The 19,299-nt window shown below is 35.9% G+C and overlaps 1 protein-coding gene across 1 annotated transcript; it reads right to left on the reverse strand.

The window, feature by feature from the left end:
• Positions 1 to 5,803: 5,803 nt before the first annotated feature.
• Positions 5,804 to 18,560, reverse strand: LOC137966394 (ubiquitin-conjugating enzyme E2 7). Its single transcript, XM_068812979.1, has 6 exons — positions 18,364 to 18,560; positions 18,151 to 18,253; positions 17,436 to 17,533; positions 17,241 to 17,341; positions 6,467 to 6,544; positions 5,804 to 6,122 (listed from the first exon to the last, which is right to left on the reverse strand). The coding sequence occupies exons 1-6, from the start codon at positions 18,410 to 18,412 to the stop codon at positions 6,045 to 6,047; spliced, it is 507 nt and encodes a 168-aa protein (XP_068669080.1). The 5' UTR covers positions 18,413 to 18,560; the 3' UTR covers positions 5,804 to 6,044.
• Between the last annotated feature and the right edge of the window lie 739 nt (positions 18,561 to 19,299).

Below are 19,299 nucleotides of genomic sequence, written 5' to 3' on the forward strand. Positions count from 1 at the left end.
GTCCTTCCGGTAGCACAACTTAAAATAGGAAACCATTTTGAAACACACAATTTGGCTATGAAACTAGGAATTAATAGAGAGCAGCACCAAAAACCCACTATTTTTTTCTAGAATTCGTTGTGTTTACTTAGTGAGGAGAGAAACCCACCAAAGGCAGCACATCAAAGAAAACCATGAACGGAGTACAAGAATTATTGAAATCTATGAAGTGAAGTGATGCAAGCAAACAAAGCAGCAACTCATCAAGGTTTATCAAAACTGAGGAACTTATCCTAAAATTAAAAAAAGTAGGTGAACCTCATCAAGGGTTAAAAAACTCATCGAGGTTTGGAGATGGGCTCTGAAGAATTCAAGAGGTATCTTCAATTAAGCCCCTCAAATCACTAGAGTAAGTAAGAGTAAGACAATGACTGCTAGGATCATTGCTTTGGAAAGCGCTTCTAAAATCAGAATTTGGAAAAACTCATAAGTAGGGGTAGCATCGAATCAAGCCGGTTCGTGAGTAGCTCGAGTTCGGCTCGGTTCCGGCTCATTTCGGTTCGAGTCATCTCAATCTCGAATAGAATTTGAGATCAGACTCGGGCTCATTTAAGTAAACAAGCCGAGCTCAAGCAAATTGTGGTTCTATTCAGAGGCACGTGAAGTGACTCGTTACTTAATAAGCAATTCAGCACCCTTCCTTCATCTTCAACTTTCTGTCTTTGGGCTGCGAGTTCAGGGAATTAAGGATTCGAGGTTCCGCAAATTCAGAGGAAAATCGAAAAGCCGGATCTTTCCCAAATCTAAACAGAGAAAGAAGAGGTCTAAAATCTGCCCCTTTAGGTAAGTTTTCGTTTTTATTTTATTTCATCCTTTATTTCTATGATTTCTTCCTCAATCTCTTCGATCTTCATCGTCAATCGATTTTTTGTAACTGAGGAACAAATTACAGAGGTAAGTCATCTACACCCTATCTCCCCTTTCTCTCTCTCACTAGAGGTGCTTGCAACCAGTAGGAAGTTGTTCTGCCTTTAGAGCTGATACCAGAGGTGCTTGCTTGCTTATAGACCTACTGGTAAGTGAATGAACCTGTGAATTCTCACGGCAGGTGTTCTAGAGGTCTTTGGTCCAGTGAAAGCCTTGTTTCAAAACCAAGTCGTAGTGATGAAAGGAAGGTAGATGCGCATCCCGCAGGTCAGATCAACCCACCCCTTATTTTTTTGTGAATATGGCAGTCTTATTTAGTTTTAATGGTGATTTTAGAGTTCTATTTTTGTGAATTATTGTCAATCTTTTAGGTATGTATAGAATTATTTTATACCTTGCATGATACACACATGTCAGCATAGATACTCGAGAGAGAACTTTTGCAGAAAGAAATGAGAAATTAGTTTTAAAAGAATAAGAGTTCATAGTTCATGCAGAAACACTTGAAGCATAATGCCAGAGAAAATCTGTTGCTTCAAGAAAAACAAAAAAATAAACATGAGTTTCTATATCAAAGTTGTCTCAAGTTCATCAAATTTGACTAAACATTCTTATCGTTAAATATCTTAAATTACTTAGATGATTCCACGAGTCCCAAACAGTAGAGACTTCCACTAAAGGAGTACAAAATTAAGCTAAAAGGTATAGATTTCAGTCTAAATTAGAAGCAACAATATCAATATGAAATTAGCAGTAGGTCCAGGTTCATCAAAAGGTTTTGCTTATATCAATATTTTGTTCTACCATGTCCATGTTTATAACCAAAGTGTAGTTATAAAAAATTATAGGTTAGATCAAAGAGTAGGTATAAGTAGAATCTGTAGAAAAGTAGATGATCATATGTGTTCTTTAGCTTCTAATCAAACCTGAGAAATAAGTTTTATATCAACATAAGAATTAAAAGATAACAGAACTTATCTACTACAACAACTATTTTGGGTGTTCTGCTACAATTATTCATTGTTGAGATAGATAAAGTAGAACTAGAAATTCCAAAATATAGAAAGTTACTCGATATTGCAACTAACCATATGTGATTCTACTTAGCTCAAGCTCGAGCCAACCCCTTAAGAATGCCCTAGTCCTATGAATCCCATTATGAACCCCTTACATAATAGAAACTATTTCTATCTCCTCTCACATCTATGTGTCAACATTTATTTGTTAATCTTTCCTTTTTTGGATTTATTTTTGTTGTGTGGATTGTTTTTTTGTTTTTAATTTGTAATTTTTTTTGTATAAGTAAAAATGTAAACACCTCCTGCTCAATTGACATCATTAGTTAACACTAGTTCTAGTGTGGCTATAGATAACGACTCAACTCCACTAGAGTCGTATCCCCGAAGAATTGCTAATGTAACAGAAGTTAACCTAGATGAAGGTACCCTAAATGAGGAAGAAGGTGACTCAGAGTTCAAAAAGAAAAAAAAAGTATCATGTGTAGTTAGAATTCAAATAAGTCTCACTTATAGATGGTACAAAAAAGGGTCAATGTGTTTATTGTAAAACCAATTTGAGTATTATTAGTAGTGGAGTGACCATACTTATGAGTCGACATTTGACACATTATCTTAGTAGAAAAGTGACAATGAGGAAACAAAAACCATAAAATTTCAACCAGTGAGGTCTAATGTTGATCGGAGTCCTTCTGGTCTTCCTTTTATGGATTTTGGAAACAAATATGATCAAGCAAGACTGAGAGTACTCATTGCTCATTAGATTCTTATGCATGAGCAACCATTCATGATATTAGAAGAGGAAGGATTTAATTTTGTAATGAAGATGGCAAATGTGAATTATAAAAAAATATCTCGTAAAACCATTAAGAAGGAGTATATGGAGGTGTACAAAGCAGAAAAAAAGAATTTGAAAACTTTGTTAAAAGAGATTAACAAGATTAGTCTCACCACATATCTTTGGAAGTCCCAGAATCAAAAGATTGAATACATGGTTATTATTGGATATTTTATTGATAGTAGTTGGAAGCTACAAAAACGAGTCTTGAGTTATGTGCATGTTTCTCCTCCTCATCATGGTCTTAACATAGCATACGCTATTTACAAGTGTTTGAAAGATTGAGAAATAAAAAATAACGTATTTAGTGTCTCAATTGATAATGCTGCATATAATGATGTTTGTTTGAGAATTTTGAAAGATGATATTTTTAGAAATAAGAAATTGGATTGTGGAGGGAAGTTATTTCATGTGCGCTGTTATGCTCATATTCTGAACTTATTAGTCCAAGATGGACTTGTTCAAATTAAGGATATCATTGAGAATGTGCGTTAGGGTGTCAAATTCATAAATCTAGCTGAGGTTAGACTTCACTTTTTTTTTTAAATTGTGCAGTAACTACAACTAGGTACAAAAAGGTTAGTTATTAATTGTCCAACTTGTTGGAACTCCACTTATGACAAGTTGTCTTCTGCATTAAAATTCAAAGATGCATTCCCTAGATTTCAAGATAGAAAACGAACTTATGATTATTTGCCAAGTCTTGATGAATGGGAAAAGGTTAAAATGGTGCGTGGGATTTTAGTATTTTTTAATGTAGTCACTACTAATATAATTTTTTGGAGTGACTACGCTACTTCTAATTTGTACTTTAGTGAGGCATATAGGGTAAAAGAAGTTTTGAATTTTTATTCTACAAATGAAAATATTTTCATTAGGCCAATGGTTGGTAGAATGAAAGGGAAATTTGAGAAGTACTAGGGTGAATGCAATTTGTTTATGATTGTTGCTTCAGTTTTGTGAAATGTGTTTTCCAGATATATATTCTAAGAAAGAAGTTACAATGAATTTCAACTTAAATCAATGGACGTTATTTATGATGAATATGTATCCATATATAATGTGGAGATTAGTAATGAAGGGATTGCTTCAATTACTAGCTCTACGGGTGTTTCCACAAGTCATAGGTCACATTTTGCATCAAGTTCAGGTTGGTCAAAGTTAATGACTTATGTGAAACAAATGGAAGTAGTGAATTTACCAAAGTCATAATTGAAAAATTATCTTGAAGGTGCGTATATTTGTGATAAAACTTCATAATATGATTTTGACGTTTTAGAATGGTGGAAAGTGAATAATTTAAAATTTCAAGTATTATCTAAGATGGTAGTAGACATCCTTGTAATCCCCAAATCAACAATAGCTTGGTGGTAGAGTAATAAACCCATATCGTTCTTCCTTGGCACCAAATAAAGTTCAAGCTTTATTTTGTGCGGTAATTGGGTTCGGGCTCTTCATGGTGTCAAGAAAAATCAAAAGGCGAACTACTTTTGAATAATTATTTATTATGATATTTCTGAGTAAGTAATTTAATTTAATTTATTAAATTTTTATTTGATAATTACAGCATGAGAAGAAGACTAGAGATAATGCTACCAGTTACTTGATTTTTCATCTTTTTCTCATCCTGGTATTTTAATATTTCTCACTACATTAAGTAATTAGTAGTGAAAGAGTATTTTTTTTATCAGACAATAATAAGTTTTATTCTTTTATTTTTGTCATATGTGAAGATTCTACTTGTGCAGGGACTTAGTATATTGTTTTCTAGCACAAAGAGAAAGAGCTAGAGTTGATAAATTTATATTGAATTTATAGTTTTTATTTCGGTGACTGTAAATTGATATTGATATTTCATTTATTTTTTGTGTTTGTTTATTAAATAAATTTTATACATAATATTATGCAGTGTTTATGAATAATTTTATGCAAAGTGTATAGACAATTTTATGCAGGTTTTATGAACAAAGGTTATGTCCAATTTTATATAAAATATATGCATAATTTTATATATAGTTTATTTGACATGTATTTTATGCAAAGTTTTAAACGTAGATTGGAACTCGAACTCGAGCTCGATTACAATTTTAAGCTCGAGGTTGGGCTAAGCTCAAACTCGAATTCGAAATATTTAAATCAAGTCTAACTCGAACATAGTCGATGTCACCCCTACTTAGAGGGGTCCAGCCTCCACCACAATCTGGTGCAACAACAAGCTTCTTCTATTGACAATACAAAGATTATGAGAGCAAAGTTTTTCAAGCTCTGAAATTTTCAAATAAGGTATGAGGAAGACGCACAGGAGAGAAAAAAAAATACAAAGAGAAAATTACCTAATGACAAACACTACAAGAATAAATCTATGTAAATTCACACAATGTCAATTTGCAAACTATGCTTTGTTAACTTTTAGGGGGAGAATTGAATTTATTGATTAATGTAAACTCTGTGTTCAATTTACAATAAATTGAGAGTTACTAAAATTAAATTTTACTAAAAAGAGAATTGAATTAAAATTTTAAAATAAGTAAACAACTATTACATAAATAAAATCCTTTATTTCATAATTTTAAGTTAATTTTTTATTACTTACAAAAAATTAATTTATTTTTAATATAAGTATGAACACTATTAACTATTTTTCTTTTATTTTCTACTATAAAACAAACTCTGGAAATTTTTCAACTTATTTTCCTACACAATCGATCCCTTAGAATTGGCTACATCAACTTTGAGCTTAATTGTCAGATTCACTTACTGAGAGACATTTAGTGTGTTAAAAACTTACGTGACCATAACACCTTGATCAGTGAACCTCCCGCTGACTTGGCAAATCGACCGCTTTTATAATTAAAACTACTTAAACCTGCCCTGCCAATTTACCCTTCTACATATTTTAAGGATTTCGAACCCTACAACCAACCCATCCCGATCGAACTCTCATATCATTGGTTTCTCACTAAAAATTTACCTTTCTTTCACTAACCCAACAATGTAGAAAAATGTAGAAAATTGAAAAGAAACGATGACCCGAAAAAGAACGCACACTTCAAGCTGACAATCACCAGTCAATTCCAATAGAATACAAAACATCCTGGATGTGTATTGACAGTTATTGGCTAGGAAAAAAAGTAAGAAAATGTGAAGTTATATAGAAATTCTACATGACACAACCACCAACCAGATTAACCAATCGAAACTTTGCCAAGTTCAACATTTGTAGGACAGCGGGTATACAAAACCTGGCTTCAAAGGCTTTTTCACTAGGCTAATGTGGCAATGTTTTACAGCATTTCTTGAGATTTCCTGACAATACGACTAACCTTCTTTTTGAATTCATCCCTTCGCTCTCTCCATTCTTTCTGAAAACAGAAGACACTACCTCAGAGAACACGCTATATTTTTACTCATTTTGACGATTAAGTCCCATTTCACAACAGAGTCTTAGATCCACTGCTAAATTGTCGAAAGAGATTATCGACACGCATAAAAAATGTGTTTGAACTGATTACGAATGAGTGGTAAAAAAGAGGACAATATGAAATACAGAGAACGAGAGCTCATTAAAGGGCAATAAGAATCGGTAAAATATCTTGTCATTTGCTCGTTTCAAGGATGGAAAGCATTCAGAAAAGCAATTATGTTTAGGAGCCTGCAGAAAGCAAAAACTTGAAAAGAAAATTTGAGAAATATATTTTTCACTTACTGCAGCTTCGATATTTGCTGGAGATTCGTCATTAGGACTTGAAAGCATGGAAATAATACTCAACACGATGCTTTCCACCTGCATATTTGCACCACCAACATCAGTTAATAGTAGTAAAGCACTATCCCATACAGCTCATTTTTTTGTTAAAGAAGTATCCATACTATATTTCTTCTAATAGCATCTTTATGCTAAATTCAAATACTTCTGTTGTATGTTAGAAACAACATTTAGTCGATGAGATCAAATGCCTTTATGATCAAATGGACCACAACTCACTCAAAAAGAATAATTCAATATACTCAACTAACTGAAATGGCCTGTCATCGACAAATTTCCAAGGTCCTGATAATGTATAAAACAATCTTGTATATTAATATATTCAATTATCTGAAATGGCTTGTCATCATCAAATTACCTCATTCGTAATGATGTATTAAAATTTGCCAACAGAAACCTTCTTTTTGTTACAAGGAATGTAAACTTAAAATTCATGAACAATGTAAAGGATGACAAACTTAGTGGGATGTTTAGGATATCCAATAGTCAGCTGGAACTATATGAAGCTGGCAAAATATTAGTCATCTGAAGAGTATTATAATCCCTAGAAGAAGACTCACATCACTCTGGATAATGTGAAAAGAACAACAGTAACGTAGGCATTATGTACAGAAAGGTATCCATCAGTATGATCATGCCCTCATCATTTTTAAGACTGTATGAGATTAGCATCTGTTGCAACTTATGAATTAACCATAGCTAAAGTTATACCAAGATATATTCCTGTTAAGTAGATAGAAAATTCTGAAGAATGTATCTATTACGACCTCCCAAAGGTAACTAAGGCCAGAGGTATACCCAAGTGATCTACTGAAAAGTACATAGCACAGCAATTGCCCTTTCAAGGCCAATGCAGACATTGTTACCAATTTAGTAGTGGAAGAAGAGGAAGATAAGCTTATCCAAGGAATGGTTTTTTAGTGGTTTGGAAAATGCATTTACATGAGGCAAGTGTTTTAAATCTAGTACAAGCATAGGAAGAATTGGGGAGCAATGTAACAAAGTCTGAGTGCAAAGCTACTGAAAACAAGTTATAAATATGAGTGCACTACTTTTGCAGCTTGACCTTGGAAAGGGCTTTGAAAACCATACAGGACAACTTGCAATGGAAAAGGGAAAAGGAAAACTGCAATAAGATCTTTAATTGTTTCATACAAGATAAATCTGCAGTCCAATATGGTGCTATGTATCTCCAATATGGTGTGATGTATCTTTGAGCTGCCTGTTACCCATGTTTCCACAACTGCATACTATTATATGCAACCCACCCCTTCCCATCAACCACATTAATTCAACTTAGACCTAGTGTTAAGGAATAGTCCCACATAGATTAGTGAGTACAAAAATCTTGAGTTTATTAGTTGGTAAAGAGGTTTTCCTAAGTTGGCTAGTCATTTTGGGCTAGGGCCTTGGACCCAATTTAACACCTAGAATTTCAGAAAGCACATTTGAACCAAGATTGCTTTACAGACTACTAATCTTAAACAGAGAATTAGCAACAAGAAGAAACCTGTACAAAGATAGGAAGCTCCCAACTTAGAAAGACACTACTACTAAATAGAGATCTCTTAAGAAAGACACTTCAATAAAATTAAATTATGAAAGAAAAAGAAGACTATGGGAACTCAAAACTACTAAGTAGGAAGTTCACTATAAGTGTCAACTATTTTTCTACAGTAATTTTAAAATGGAATAAACATTGAATTATCTCACCTAAGGCTGCATCAACCTTGAGTTTATTAAACGTCATCCAATTACATGTGACCTCTTACAACTGCATCAATTTGTCTTCTTACTTTTTTAAATATTTAGCTTCTGCAATTAGACCACCCTATAATTACACGGCAACCACTTTGTTTTGTCAATTTCATGTATAACTAGAGAGTGACATGCCAAGGATTACCTTTGGAGCCACTATCACAAGTGAGCTTGAATGAACCACTCTAATTACATGATATATCTTTTAAAATTCCAAAGGCAACTGTTACTCTTAGGCATGCCAGCTCCTTCCAATTTATTAGATAGCATTTGAAGTTGTTAAGGACTCCCTCATGGTGCATTGCTTCAATGGGGGAAAAAATACTTGGCCCAATAAAGGCTTCTAACAGTAAACTTGTTGAGAGTTACTCAAAAAGCCGAAAAAGGTTTCCCTTCAAGTTAAAACATGCCTCTCAAGTAGATTAAAACAACCAATAGGGATTTGAAAGGTCTACATGCAAAAGGAAATAAAGGAGCAATGGAAGGGGCAGATTTCAATCGAAGCATTAGAGATCATACCATCTCCATCACCCTAAGAAAAAAAAGAACACGAGGACTTCACAGTTGTTCACATTTAGCTGTATTCAGAGGAGTGCTTTAACATTGGTAATTTGGTTGGTGTCCTACCATAAAAACGTATGGTACCATCACCAAATTCTGGATGAATACCCAAGGTACAAAGAGATAGGAGAAAGAAATGGGAGCATACCATCTTTTTGGCCAAGAAAGAGAATGGTAGCAACAACTTTCCCAAAAAGGTAAGAGCGACTAAGGGTCTGCATGCCAAAGAGTCTTGAAACTTAAAGATAAACTAAAACAACCAAAACAGAAAACCACTACTCAAGACGGAGAAAAGAATGAGAATTGGCGACTCTTAACCATGATACTGTCAAAATCTGAGAGTTAACTATGTCAGAGGCATTTCCCACGTTCAACTTGAGAATGACACGAGACTGACCACTCCAACTAAAAGAGAGGAGCAGCTCATAATGAATGTAAAATCGAGTAGTCACCTTTTTCAAAGGCATTTTATTTATCAAAAAGAGGGAAGCAGATCTGCATCAAAAGATTGAGGTGATGTCATCGCCTTGAGAAAGATAAACCACAAAACAAGAGCCTTTAATCAGTTTCACATTACCCAAATATTAGATTGTAGATTGAAAGGAGACTTCAACTGTGGTACCTGGACAATAAGTGTAAGATTTTGTGAATGTATTAGATGAAGAAAGAGAACATCAGAGGAGAAAGAGAAAGGTGGAGAAACCTCTTACTTTGAATTATGGAAGAAGATTAATTAGAGTTCCCTCTTCTCACCTATTTATAACATAAAACACTGATAAAGGATAGTAACACCCTTGCTCCTGTTGCACCCTTAGGAATACTTTTCCATAAGAAAACACTTTCCCAGAAACCTATGTAAACACAAATTACATCTTCTAACACGCCCTCTCAAGCTAGAGTTTTTAACTTTATATAACCATATCAAAATAAAAAAATCATAAAAGTTTCTATAAGTGGGTCTTCAATGTCTTCAATGTCTTCAATGAAGAAATAATCTCTCGAAAATTTCAGCTTCCACTAGATCTTCCACTTCAGCTTGCATATGGCCACTTCTCAAAATCTGCATTCTCCCCCTCAGATGTCTTAAGAAAACATGACTCTAGTAACTAAATTTAATAAAAAAATTTCACCACCTTTTGAAATATTTCATTCTAGGCTTTTTTTTTTTTTAAAGAAAGGCTCTTCCAAATACCTCCTTCCTCTATATTGCTCCTTCTACTTCCCCTCAAGCTACAAATCCATGACACCGAGAGAGCCAACTTGCCAATAACATATATGAGAGAAGAAACATCACTCCTAGCCACTCAACAAGATTCCAAACACCAACACCCCTTGCTCAAAGAAGAGTAGAGACACCAGCCTACCCGCTTGTAAGGATAGCATCACATTCACCCACTTTTAAGGATGCAAAACAATTCCACTCATCTCAAGCTAGATTTGGGCACATTCCTACTCCAGCCAGGTAGTAGGTCTATGAAATTGTTCCGAAGTGATTTAAAAAAACATAACCCATTCAAGAAGTATTACTAGAGGTTTCACAGCCTACCCTTGAGCATAACTCGAAAATTGCCTCTTCCATGAGAAACATTCTTACTTAAACCATTCACCTAATTGCAAGTATGGATAAGGAGAGAACAAAGGTGACCAACTTTTGACACCAATGAGGGTCAGAGAGAAATGAAACTTTGAATATGCTGGACTAAGAGACAAAATGAACCAAAACAAGCAGCTCACTAAGACAAAACAGTATTCTTCTACAAATTTGACAGGAAAATCTTCCTTCCTGTTGGAAGTGCTAGGCCAGAATAAATTATCAGAATTAAGTAGGACTCTATTCCGCTTTAGAAAGTCAGTAGTTGCTGCCAGATAAGGACAAAACCTGCTTTTAATGTAATAAAAAAAAAGATTAGAAAAGAAGCAGAAATACAATGAGCGTTGTGCAGTTTACTAACCATCATGAAGAAACAGAAACGTCAATGCCACAGAACCAACACTCAACAACAACCAACAATTCAAGATGCAAATAACAAATACCACAATGACCCATGTAGAAATAGCACCACATAGGACAGGAAATAGAAGACGTGCCACTAACCATGTAGTAGAAACTTTGAGTGTTATTTAGTTTCCTAACCAACAAGACTCTACCAGAAATTAAAGAATGCACATCAACTCAGGCTGGGAAAAATCAAAACCAGCAAAGGTCGATACTGAAGAAAACCGAACAAATAGAATAACCAACAACAAAGAAGAAAGAAAAAGAAAAAATGAGCTTAAAAGTTGTGTTTTCTGCTCACAATGGGCTTCCAACATGAACTTTCTTTCTTCCAAAGTCGATATCTCTCTAGAAAAATTAGATTTGCAAAAAGATTTGTTAATTAGAAATTGACTCGCATATTCTTCTCTAGGTAATCCCGGAATGACTGGTTTTGGGGGTGTTATCTCGGATTCCTCAGGCAATTAGTGTCTGTCGTATGCTGGTCCGTTAGGCATTGTTGACTCAACGACAGCTGAACTCCAAGGTCTTCTCAATGGGCTCCACGTTCTCCGAGACAATTATAGTGGTCCTCTTCACATTGAGGGGGAGTCGAACGTAATAATTGGTTGGTGCGAAAATGCGTCCTTCCCCCTGTGGCGGCATGAGATTCTCAATTTTCTTGTATTTGGTCTCACATTCCAAGATCTACTAACTCGGTGGCAGATGTACTTGCCAAGTCAGGAGCAACCTTTCAATCTCTTGTTGTTAGGGATTTGCTCCATGTTTCTTTGTAATTCTTTTTGTTAATATATACATCCTTTTAAAAAAGAAATAGACTCACAGATCTTTCTTTTAACATATTATTCTCTATAGAAAGTCTTGTTCTCAATGGAAAGAAAAAGAAAAAACGAGTTTATTTCTCTTACATCATTAGAAATATTTTTTTTTAAGAAAACACTTTCCTAGGTAAACACAAATTACATCTTCAAACAAAAGCATAGCCAAATACGAGCATGACATGGCCATGGAGTTGGCAATGAATTATGTCAAGGCTTTTAACTAGTCCAATTTGATAAAATCACCACAATGGCTACTCCGGTGAAAAATTCAAAGCAACTTTTGAGGTACGGAAGTAGAATCGAGCATCTCCTTGACTAAAGAAACTTTAACAGTCATTAGTATCCAAGGGGATAACCTTGGCAATATATGCTAGAAAGTAAGCCAATAGATGAAAGTCATCTAGTCATTGTACATCATTTATGGGGATAAACACAATCAAAGAGGCAAACATTAGTCGTGCAACTATGGAGAAGTCACCAAAGATATCCATAACTGTATGTTGTAATGACCCCAAATTCCACAATGAAGGCATAATGGAGCAAAGCTTTATGAAAGGCAATTGAGGTAGCCCTTTCAATTTCCTTGAAATTCAAAGGTAGCCCAATAGTGACAGTAGTCACAAAACCATGTATCTTGAAGAAAATGTTGACACCTTGGCTGATGAAGAAGATTGCCTAAGTATTACTCAACAAAAAAATTAATAAGAAAATTAAAAGACAAAGGGATTCTTATGGAAGTGAATAAATTGCTTCTCTTGCAAGTAAATGTGATGATGTAAGATAACTTGTACTTGCATTGTGTCCTTCTGCAACTTGAAATTGTCTACTGCTTCTAATAGATTTGCTAATTGACTATGTTAAAGAGTAAAAATGCATGCAAGAGAAGCCTCATCGAGAAGAGCAGTCACTCATCCTCCAAGGCATCAAAGAGACTAAATCCATGAGAGACTCAAATTTATTGTTCTGCACACTCCAATAGCACCTCTGAAGACCACTCTTTGATCTTGTTTTTCAAGAATTTCAGTTTCCAAGAGAGCCAAAAAGCCAAGGAATCAACCACTTAGAACCTATCCAACATTCCTAGGAGTAGCTGAGAAAAGCCTTGCTCTTCAAATGAGAAGGGCTCCAAGAGGCTCTCCAGACCAATCTTCTATTTTGCCTGTCAACAATTCCAGCTTGCAAGAGAAACTGGATACCAAGTAATTAACTAAGGGTGCAGCAAAGTGGGTTTCACAGCAGCAAACCCCCCCCCCCCCCCCCCCCCCCCTCTCACTAGATGCAGGGATGAGGTTGTCATTTGACCTTGCAAGACTCTGGTTTTTCCCTCCCCACCCCATGGGGTTTTGACATAAATACCCTGCATCTTATTAGTTTAATATTTTTAATTTTATTTGTATTTTGAAGTTTATATGATTTTAATTGTGAACAACTAAAAGACACGAGGTAGGGACAAGAATGAAAATCCATCATGCTGTAAGGGGGCTAGGGTTGCAAGGTGAGACAAAGTTGAAAAATCAACCTTGTCATAGAGTGTGGCAGGGATGGGGTTGAACAACCAACCCTGTCAATATGGCAGTGCAAATGGGGTGGGGCTTCTTAAAACCCCCAGAATCCACCTCGCTGCCATCCCTATCAACTACTTGGAACCTATCAACATTCCTCCAATAGTTGGAAAAAGCCTTTTTATGATAGTCAAGAGTGAACCAAGGAAAAGCACAGTATAGAGTTTGGAAGGCCAAGAAGTCACTAGGAACTGATCATGCTTAGAAAAGTTTTGAATCAATCATGTAAACCAAGCACAGGGCACCACTAAAATCCAAAAAGCTTGCCTTCTGGCTTATATAGAAGCCCATAATATGGATTTCTCACAGCAGTATTGAATCACATTAAAGTCTCCAACAACAATCCAAAGGACATAACATTGATGTCGACTGATCACTCAACCAGACACCCAGACCCAAAATCTCTGCCTTGTGTCTCTCTAAATGGCACCATCTTAAACTGAAAGATAAAACAGGGAGGAACACAATGTTTGACTGCAAAATGTTCCATAATGTTACTACCATACATCAAATGAATAACCCTTGAAGACCCCAGCATCAACAGGTACAAAAGAATCACACGAACATCAATAAGGTTTTGATGTGCCAGTGGTAAATCAGACTTCCATTACTTCAAGTAAGACTAATAGTTGGCTCAGACAACCTAACCATGTCATAAATAACTGCCTTTCATAGGAATCTATAATCCTTGTAGAGTTCCACAAAATCCACATCGACAACAACCATGAGCAGTCTTTAGACTGGGATTTTTGGAAGAGAAGGTTTATCATAAGTCATATTACTGCCACTAAATTTGATTCCAGCTTCTGACAAAAACTTACAATTTTGGATAGAGCTATTGTGCTAATAAGTAGAAAGAGCGTAGCCCATCTTACAATTTAAAGAGGGAGTTGTAGCCTTGAAAAAGGGGACTGACGACAGCTTGGTTTTAAGGTATGACAAGTTGCTGCAATATGGGATGAAAGGTGAAAAACAGATTGAAATGGCATGACTAAGGAAAGGGAGGTGAGCACCAACAAAGATACACAGTAGCTTTTTTATGTTTAGTTCAAGATAAAGAGTTTAGAAAAGTTTGGTTCAGGTTTGGAGGAAATATGGTTGGAAGCTAAGTGCACAATTAAGGTAAGACTGACAGTTGGCATCAGATGATGTTTTCATTGAAAGTTGACAATTTTTAGGCTGATGAAGAGGTGGATGGATATGAATTGATAGAAGTTTGACCATTTCATGCAAGGAGTGGATAGTGAAAGAGGCTCATTTGGTGGCCTGACAAAAGTGGGAAATTCTCAGTTGCTTCGGCATATGGATACATCAACGGTTGGGACCCGACGCAAAGGGAGCATGACATCAACTTTGTCTGGAATCTTTGTGCCCCCCCTAAGGTAAAATTTTTCATGTGGAGTGCTTGTCAAAGTAAAATTCTCATGGCTGATGTGCTCAGAAGAAGAGGTCACCCATCTATAGATCTCTATGCCCTTTCTGCCACAGTGAAGATGAATCCACCAGTCATACTCTTCTTCAGTGCCAGTTCTCATGGACTGTGTGGACCTCTATTTTAAGCAAATTGGAGATTCAATTTTGTATTGTTGCCGACCTGATAAGTTTTTGCAAGTCGATCTTGGGATATCCCCTTCCTGGCCTCGGTAAATTGATTATCTCAGTTTGTGCTAGTTTCGTTCCATGGGGGCTTTGGAATGAACGAAATAGAAGGCGGTTTGATGCTAAAAGTGAATCTGAGGCTAGAGTTGTTGATAGAGTGATTGGGCAAATATCAACCTGGTTATTGACAAAAAAACCCCTCTCTTCTTTCAAAGGCACTGACATTCGAGACAACTGGAGCAATTTGGCGAGGATGCACATTGGAGCTAAAATCCCAGTTATGCAAGAATGGACCCCTCCGGAAACTGGCTACCTAAAACTAAATTTTGATGGATCTTCTCTTGGAAATCCCGGGATTGTGGGATTTGGGGGCGTTATTTCAGACTCAACTGGGAACAAATGTTTTTCCTATGCTGGTCCTTTAGGCATTTCCGACTCAATGTCGGCGGAATTACATGGCCTTCTTAATGGATTGCGGGTGTTCAAAGACAAATGCAGTGGGCCTATTCACATTGAAGGGGATTCCAAGGTGGTGATTGGTTGGTGCCAGCGCAATTCTTCTCCCCCATGGAGGCATTGGGGAGTTTACCAGGAGATTTTGGATATCGTTTCTTCCTTTTCTTGTATTTGGTCTCACATTCTGAGATCTGCTAATTCGGCAGCAGATGTGCTTGCCAAGGAGGGAGCTTTCCTGCAATCTCTCGTTGTACACGATTTGCGCCCTCCGCTTTTGTAGTTTCTCTTCCTTCTTTTTAATAAAAATACATCTTCTTCAAAAAAAAAAAAAAAGAAAGAGATGTTCAACTGAGTTTTACTGTAATTTAAGGTGGGAAACAAGTTGATCAGAAAATGGGACTCATTAAAAACCTTCTCCCTTCAAATAAGATGTCAGATAAAAGAAATGCTAAAAACATCTTGTTATGGGGCATAGCATGACCTTCAACTTTCTCTACATTTTTTTGTTTTGTTTATTTTTTATTTATTTAAAAACACATTTCATTATAGCCCAAAAGCAAACAGGAAACAATCAAAAGGAGGGGCCCTGAACAATGAGAAATTGGTGGCAACCCCATGGCAAAAGAATTTGGCAAACAATTGGCAGACCTCAGAATATAATTCTAGGAATAAACAACATTCTCAGCTAAGTCAATGACTTCTAAGAAAGAGCACCGAAGCCTCCAAGGGCGGTCCTTTTTTCCTGATGCACCAGCTACTAACCACCAAGGAACCACCTCCAAAGACTGGGGCACCTTGAAACTCTTGAAACCTTAGACCAGCACCAAAAGCTCAACAATGGTAGAACCTGCCACTCTCGAGGGGCCAGAGAAAGTGGAAAGAGCTTTGATGTTGCTAGACCTGACAATGCCTCCCATCCTCACCAGTCCCAGGTCACCTAAGAAACTGCCATCAACTTCTTTGCTTGTTTGACTTACAGCATTTTTTAGGGTCCCTCGCTTTGTTGATTTGTTTGCTTCCAATTAATTAAATTACCGTTCAAAACAAAATGTATGTGCAAAAAGTTAATGATAAGGTCCAAAGAAATTTTGGACAAATCATAATTAGATAACAGAAACAAATTTGAAACCTTGAATTTGGACAAAAAAGCATGGGTAGGTCACCAATATGACAATAAAGAAAAACTAATCACTTATGCCATTGCATTGTTGCCTGAAAAATCAAACAGTTTTATGTTTAGGATACAAAGTAGGAAAAAAAAAGACATCATTAAAGAAATCTTGCATGCCATTAATGTGCATAGGTTTAGTAGACAAAAGGCAAAAAGAAAATTATGTTGCAAAGCTTCTCAGCAAGTGAGAGGCCCTTTATACCACTCACATAAAGGTGCCCTATACCCAACACTTTCTCATTGTGAGGTTTTATAGGAGCTTTAGAAAGGCATCATAATGCAAATATATGTACCTCTTTTTTGCCTTATAGCATAAAGGTAACAACAGGATACAGTTTTTCAACATCCTGTAGTACTGGACAAGAGGAAGGGAATTATAAGATTCCCACTCATTCTGGGTTTCGTAAACTTTTCCATTTCACCCTTCAAAACATATTAAGAGAACTTCTTTCAGAATATAGGTTATTATAGGCCTTTATAACAAGTAAAAGAATAGAATATTGTAGCATACTTTCACCTAAAATTCCTTTCAATACACTTTACCAAGTTAACAGCTTCCGTCTGTATCAAAATGAAAGTTGATATAGAAACATAAACAATCTAAATGTTTTCTACCGCTTAGATTGATTAGTTGAATTACTCAACAGCTCAACATTGAAAAAACATGCATTAACAAAAAAAATCACTAAAAAGCCATTACGCAATAGATTCTTTGGTATTGCTATTCAAGGAAGAATACAAAGAATACCCAAAGCAGAATGAAATCATTATTGAACATGCCAAATCCTACCGTATGGACAGGCATCCAGCGCTCACTTGCAAGCTCATAACCATTTGGGTCATCCCCAGGAGCATGAAGAATAGATATACAGACTCTCCCATCGGGATAGACTGCAAAGCAGGTAAAAAAAAAGATACTGTTGGTTAGCACATGACCCACAAGAACTAAGAGAATCAAGAAATGTAAACAAATAAGAAGGCCAACCATTAGGATGCCACATCTCTGACGTAAACCTCACTGAAGGAGGACTATTTGGATAATTCAGTGGAAAGCTCATTATGGCATTGAAATAGCCTCCATCACTGAATGTTCAGATGATATTAGCTGAGAATGAATTAATGGAGAAGAAACAGGAAAGGAAATACAGAGGCGACATAATGAGCATGCAAAATCAGGTAAAGCGAAAGTAGGAAAAGGATAGCTAAGCTAATATCAAGCCTGGAAAAGATTAATCAACGGCATATTTCTCATGTCAACAGAAGCTCATGCAGATGATCGCAGCTGGAAAGAAAGCAAGAAGCATAAACGAGATAGAAAAACCATGCTACCATAAACCTGAGAAACCTCAATCAATTAACACGTAACAGTAACTTGAGGAATTAAACCCAAACGTATACAGCCCAATAAACTCTCTTTGCACTTCAAACATAGAAAACAACATTACCGGAGTGAAACCTATAAAACTCAACAATTTATAGAAAACCCTAAAACCCCTAGGAACCAAAAACCTATCACAACAAAGAATTCAATGGTGAAACAGTGGTTTTTTTTTTACAATCCAGAACTAAATCATTGATCAGATCAAGTGGATAACTCACCGCAACAAATTCTTAGTCGAGATCATCAAACCCTAAAAGTGATTGCCAAGAACACCAATGAAAATGTATTTTTAAATCAGAAAGACAAAAAAGAAACTCACTAGAGAGTATCCGGCGGGCCGATGATAGTAACGCTCCATTCAAAGATATTGCTATCGTCCACCAATCCAGCAGAGAATCCGTCGACTGGATTTTTTGTGAGATCTGCATAAACGGGTACCAATTTATCCATAATTGGTACAGACTTCGAAAACAAACAAAAACCCTAACAGCCAACAAAGAAGAAAGAACTGAAGAGAGAGAACGATAAATACCTCTGAGCTGTTTTTGAAGGAGGAGACTTGCTTGGGTCTGACCAGCCATCACAAAGCGAAAATTTTAGCAGAGACTGCGTAATACGTCTTTATGGCTTTTCCGGAAGTGCTGGATTAGTGATCCGCGAAGCCAGAAGACTTAAAGACGGGTTTCAGAAGATCTTAATCTTTGCCTCTTGTAGAGCAGATAGTGGAGTTTTCGACATTTAAAAATAAAAAAGAGAGAAAGAGAGCGAATTTCGTCGGTTGTAAAACTGCGTGAAAACGGAATCACCTCCTTTGCACGTGTGACTGTGCTCGTTTACCTTTAATAGCAGTCGTTAGTGACGGCGTTCGAGACACTCTAAAAGAATGTACTCGTGGGTCCCAGTAATAACTACCAAAGAGACTGAGATCTGCTTTAGAAAAAAGTCGAAATTTAACGAAAGAAGATTCCTCCCGTGTGAGTAATCTTCGCTGCAAATTAGCCAGATTAATTCATAAATCAAATTGCCCCAAACCTAACCTGATTTATCAATACTTTTTACGTAAATAATTTATTTTGGAATTTTAAATATTAATTTATTGATATTTAATTACATGCTTTGGAGCATGACTACATGGTTGTTACACCTCTATATTTTCATATGTCCATGAAACATAGGTGTGATATTTTCTCTAGTTATACTTTAATTTAATTTTGTGACTTGCAACATCCCATGTGGCCATTAATTTAAATTAGCACATGCTAGGAGACTCTCTCATAATATTAATGAAATAAATAATAAAATAAAAATAACAATTTAGAAGGAATTGACTTGTATCTTATATATGTTAAGTTAATTTTTATGACATTAATGTTAGTTCACATATTTTTTATAGTACTTCACAACCTTCTCAATGGATTGTTATGTCCACTTCCTAGTTTCTTTGCACCTCAATTTTTTTTTTACTAAA

Source organism: Aristolochia californica, unplaced genomic scaffold (genome assembly GCF_029961685.1).
Source record: "Aristolochia californica isolate CCGP_79_NKW_82.1479 unplaced genomic scaffold, dmAriCali1.0.hap1 SCAF_5, whole genome shotgun sequence".
Lineage (NCBI taxonomy): Eukaryota > Viridiplantae > Streptophyta > Magnoliopsida > Piperales > Aristolochiaceae > Aristolochia > Aristolochia californica.

What these genes read in the sequence shown, in the direction of transcription:
- LOC137966394 (XM_068812979.1), bottom strand. Translation starts at nt 18,412, where the DNA reads ATGGCTGGTCAGACCCAAGCAAGTCTCCTCCTTCAAAAACAGCTCAGA. An exon ending in GGCCCGCCGGATACTCTCTA is followed by an intron (nt 17,534 to 18,150) that starts GTGAGTTTCTTT and finishes CTGAACATTCAG; the next exon opens with TGATGGAGGCTATTTCAATG. An exon ending in CAGCAAATATCGAAGCTGCA is followed by an intron (nt 6,123 to 6,466) that starts GTAAGTGAAAAA and finishes TTCTGTTTTCAG; the next exon opens with AAAGAATGGAGAGAGCGAAG.